The following is a 4,472-nucleotide window of genomic DNA, read 5'->3' as shown; positions in this document are numbered from 1 at the left end:
ATCATACGCAATGACACACTAATACTCAATGAACAATAAGGGAGTCCACAACAAGAAAATACAGATCAAATTACAAATTATCAGAAGACTAAACTCATTGTGATATGAGAAATAAGAAAAGTAAGCAGCTACACAAACCACTGGAAGAAGAGCCAGATTCACTACTGGAGCTACTTGAACTGCTGCATTTAGTGTTTCTGTTGGCACCATCTTTCTCAATCTCTACTGGAGGATAATTTGATACAGGAGGATCATTCACACCAACAATGTCCACATCCTCCTCAACTTGATCATTACCTGCATTTGCACAGCAAAGTTCAAGAATTACAAGTAGTTTCAACGATGAACTTATCATATGAACCCAAAAAAAACAAAGATAACTAAAAAAATAATATATATATATAAAGATCAATTTATCATAGACATGTCTATCATCAAGATATAACCAGGAAAAAAGAAGAAAACAACAACAAATCGAATATACCTTTAGGTGGTTGCATTGACGAGTTGCTAAACCCAGATTCATTCACAAGCTGCACAAAGATCAAGCAAGCAAACAAAAACCATTAGCCTGAATGATACACATGCCATAGATTATTTAAAGACATGCACTATATTACGCCCATCGTGATAGTACAGCACATAAAGAAAAACATAAGACTAAATCACAGATTTGCTCCAAATATTTCATTTCTAAAAATGTTGAATTTGCACACAAATGTTAGATTGAATTTGCATATCAAAAGATCACAAATTTAAGCACTATATAGCTCCATTTAATTCTTAATATTAATATTTTGAAATATAAACATCATCAACCAGTTGATTGGATTTTTCCAAATGTCCACTTTATCTTTAGTTTGACAACATGACGGACTATCCAACAGATAGGTTATTACACAAAAAGTTAATCCCAGCTGTATTAAATTTTTAATATTAATATTTTGAAATATAAACATCAACCAGTTGATTGGATTTTTTCAAATACCCACTTCTATCTTTTAGTTTGACATCATGACGGACTATCCAACAGATAGGTTACACAAAAAGGCAATCCCAGCTGTATAATAGGTGAAAATACCCACCCTATATGAGCAAATACACACACACACACACAGAGAGAGAGAGAGAGAGAGAGAGAGAGAGAGAGAGAGAGAGAGAGAGAGAGAGAGAGAGACGGACCTCCATTTCACTCTGTCTCGCTTTGGCCACGGATTTTTGCTTCTCCAGCACATAATCATCAAGAAGCTTCCGCAATTTGAATAAGGTATCATCACTTAGGGCATCAATGTCAATCTCAATCTCATCATCATTGGCCTGACCTGAACCATAACTTTGCTCTTTCAAGAAGTCAACAATGGTTTCAGGCAACTCTCCAAGCATTGCCTCCAACTCCATACTCAATTTATGCTTCTCCTCATCAGTCATGGTTCTTTTAACAGGCTCTGGTTTCACTTTAGTTTCTTTCGGGGTAATTTTATTCTTTTTCATGGGAGGAATTTGGTTAAAATTTCCAGTTTCTATATAAGCAGTTGACTTTGATGGCTCAGAACGAGCACTGTTCATGGCAGGAAGTTTCTTCTCTATCGGCTTCCATTTCGTTTCAAACATCTTACTAAGAGTCTCTGCCATGAGGTGTACATCATTCCCAGGTGGATTATAAGTCATTGCGTTTGAAAAAGTTAGCCGTACATCTGCAGCAAACTCCATAGGACTTGAATATTTACCAGACGTTATTCTATTCTTCACTGTACCCAAATCCATGGGATGTTTGATGACATTGAAATAATCCGGAATGTTCAATTTAACAGCATCAACTGGTGTGTTAAAAACCCAACTAAACTGATGAGACATCAACCGGTTAAGTAATGTCTCGCAAGGTTTCATCAATGCAGCTAATGAAGAATCAGCAGGTTTTGCATGCTCAAACTGCCCAGACATACTTTTTTTGGTCTTTGGACCGTTATGTCCTGGTAAGGGCCTTTTCTTACCCTGGGGCACCGATGCTTCTTGTGGTCTATACTTGCTCTCCGGGTGAGGTCTTTTCTGTCCCGCACTGCAGCCCCTAATATCGCCGGGGGAAGTTAATGCAACAACATTCGGCTTCATACCATCAACTTTCTTCTGAAGTTCCCTTACACGTTCGAGCTCCCGTGCTAACCTCTGTTTCAAGTCCTTCCTCTCGAAATCTGACATCTTTGACAATTTGAAATGCTGGAATGGCACATCAAAATCACCATAACCATCAGCATTCAATCCAATGCATTTCCTCTTTGGCGCTGTCAGTTCCGTATCAACCCGTCCGGAGCTACCCAACCCCTCTGATTCACCCATAGTCTCCACCGCATGTCGGAAATCCGGAACAAATCCAGTAGAAAAGCCTTTGGAGTATTTCCTAGACTTGCCCATTGTCTGTGAGTGAGCGTACAACCTGGATTCCTTTTGCCCAGCAAAGTCTATTGGTACAGTTGGTGCCATAGCATAAGCTCACAATAACTGCACATATCAACTACAACAATATGAAACATGTTCTTCTCCCACACCACACGGCAATCTCTGAATAAGACCCAAATTCTCAGAAGCACAAATCAAGTCTAATCTCCAAATCTTAATGCAACACAGCACTACAAAACCCAATGGTGGGTGTTCTTCTCTCATTACCTATCCAATCCACTAGAAGTTCTTTATTCTCCACAACTTGATCCTCAAAAATAAAAAATAGCTGGTCCAATCAAATAAAGCCAGTTTCTTCCTATTCAAAAAATGCAGAAGCTCTATGCGAGTACCAACTAGTATAGAGAGGGAAAGCCACACTATGAAGAAACCCTCCTTTTCTATTTATTTACCTCTTCCCCCAAAATAGAGCACAATATTATTACAAAGCAATCGAAAGAATGTAATAGGTAAAGGAAACTAACGGAATCATAAACCCTAGATCGATAAGGACGTAGAGAAAATGCGGCGACGGAAGCAAATAGAAAGAACGAAAAATCTCGAAACCCTAAGCATAAATCCAATTCGAAGAAAACCTGGATCTCAATCACCGAGCACGCATGAAATGCAATGAGCCACAAACCCTAACAGAAGAAGAAGAAGAATGAGAAGAAGAAGCAGCCTTTTCTCTGTGTGAACGAACGAGAGAGAGAGAGAGAAAATTAAGAGAGCGAAAGAGAGAGAGAACGAAAAAACGAAACGAAACGAAATCTACAGAGCGAAGGCTGTGAGATCGCTGGTTTAGTTGTTTCGCTTTCTCTTCTCTCTACTTAAAGCCACGCTACAACCTTCCCCGCCGCTGCTGAGAAGATCTCAGCCGTTCAAACATTTTACACACGACTGCATATCTGACGGCACATATTTTTGGGGTGTTTTTGCGTGTTAGTCCTTTCCGCTTTCGCCACGTGGACTGTGAAATGTGGACCCTCTTGTGATTAATCAGAGTTTTAACCACAAACACAACACACTCCTGTCCTTTCAACTAGTCTCTTAACTCTTCATTTAAATATTTTTTTCCCCCATTAAATTGGTATTTTAATTGTGTTTGAGTTTGAGTTTCTAAACCAACTTGAAGAAAAATTAAAAAGTTTGAGTTTCACAATCACAAGCATATGAAAGTATATCATTCTCATAATATTGTTTTTCCATACAAAATTATCTATTAACTACTATGATCCATTAATGCATTTTTATTTTCTTAAATTTAATTTAAATTTATACTAAAAATAAAAAAAGTTAGATTGATAAGTACATATTTTATTGATATTTTTTTAAAATATTCTATTATACTGATATATGTTTTCAGCATGGTATACTATCTTTACGTGGCAGTATCAGAGAACGACGCATGGATATAAAAATAGTTGTAAAAAAGAGAAGTAGAGGTATCTCGTTTTACGCGTGAGAGTCATTATATAGTAGTTAATTTTGTAACTAGATGTTAGAGTAATGGGCCCATCATTTGTGAATTGGTAGGAATTTTTTTAGCTTGAAATATATAGTTTAACCAAAAATAGCTATTCGAGTTAGGCTTTTTGTTATCCTATAAATTTGACATGAGTAGAAGGTATATAATGTAAACAGTGCGATTAGTTATCTTTTAAATATTATTCTATCATTCTCACAATATTGTGTTTTCATACAAAACTATCTATTAACTACTATGACCCATTAATGCATCTTTATTTTCTTAAAATTTAATTTAAATTTATACTAAAAATAGAAAAAGTTAGATTGATAGGTACACAATCTATTAATATTTTTTTTTTAAATTCTATCATGCTGACATAGTTTTTCAGCATGGTATGCTGTCTTTACGTGGCAACATGAGAGGACGACGCATGGACATGGGAATGGTTGTGGAACAGAGAAGTAAAAGTATTCCGTTTTGCATGTGAGAGTCATTATATGAAAAATTCTATCCTACTGACGTATGTTTTCAGCATGGTATGCTGTCTTTACGCATAGGCATGAGAGTG

General features: G+C 36.7%; 1 protein-coding gene across 4 annotated transcripts in view; it reads right to left on the bottom strand.

The window, feature by feature from the left end:
* Nucleotides 1–3,256, bottom strand: part of LOC107612334 (transcription factor GTE10) — a 6,620-nt gene extending 3,364 nt beyond the window's left edge. For 3 of the 4 annotated variants that reach the window (XR_002353167.1, XM_021110222.1, XM_021110223.1), the window contains exons 1-3: nucleotides 1,183–3,256; nucleotides 485–533; nucleotides 139–297 (exon numbers count right to left, since the gene is read on the bottom strand). Coding sequence is in view for 3 of the 4 variants with exons in the window: in XM_021110222.1 (XP_020965881.1) it covers nucleotides 139–297; nucleotides 485–533; nucleotides 1,183–2,478 (1,504 nt within the window). In the remaining variant the exon portion in view is untranslated. The remainder of the gene's footprint in view (nucleotides 1–138; nucleotides 298–484; nucleotides 534–1,182) is intronic. The other variant, XM_021110221.1, reaches the window with a different exon arrangement.

The sequence above is a fragment of the Arachis ipaensis genome, chromosome B08, assembly GCF_000816755.2.
Source record: "Arachis ipaensis cultivar K30076 chromosome B08, Araip1.1, whole genome shotgun sequence".
Classification (NCBI taxonomy): domain Eukaryota; kingdom Viridiplantae; phylum Streptophyta; class Magnoliopsida; order Fabales; family Fabaceae; genus Arachis; species Arachis ipaensis.
The sequence above is the reverse complement of the archived record's forward strand: the minus strand, read 5'-3'. Positions and strand labels throughout refer to the sequence as shown.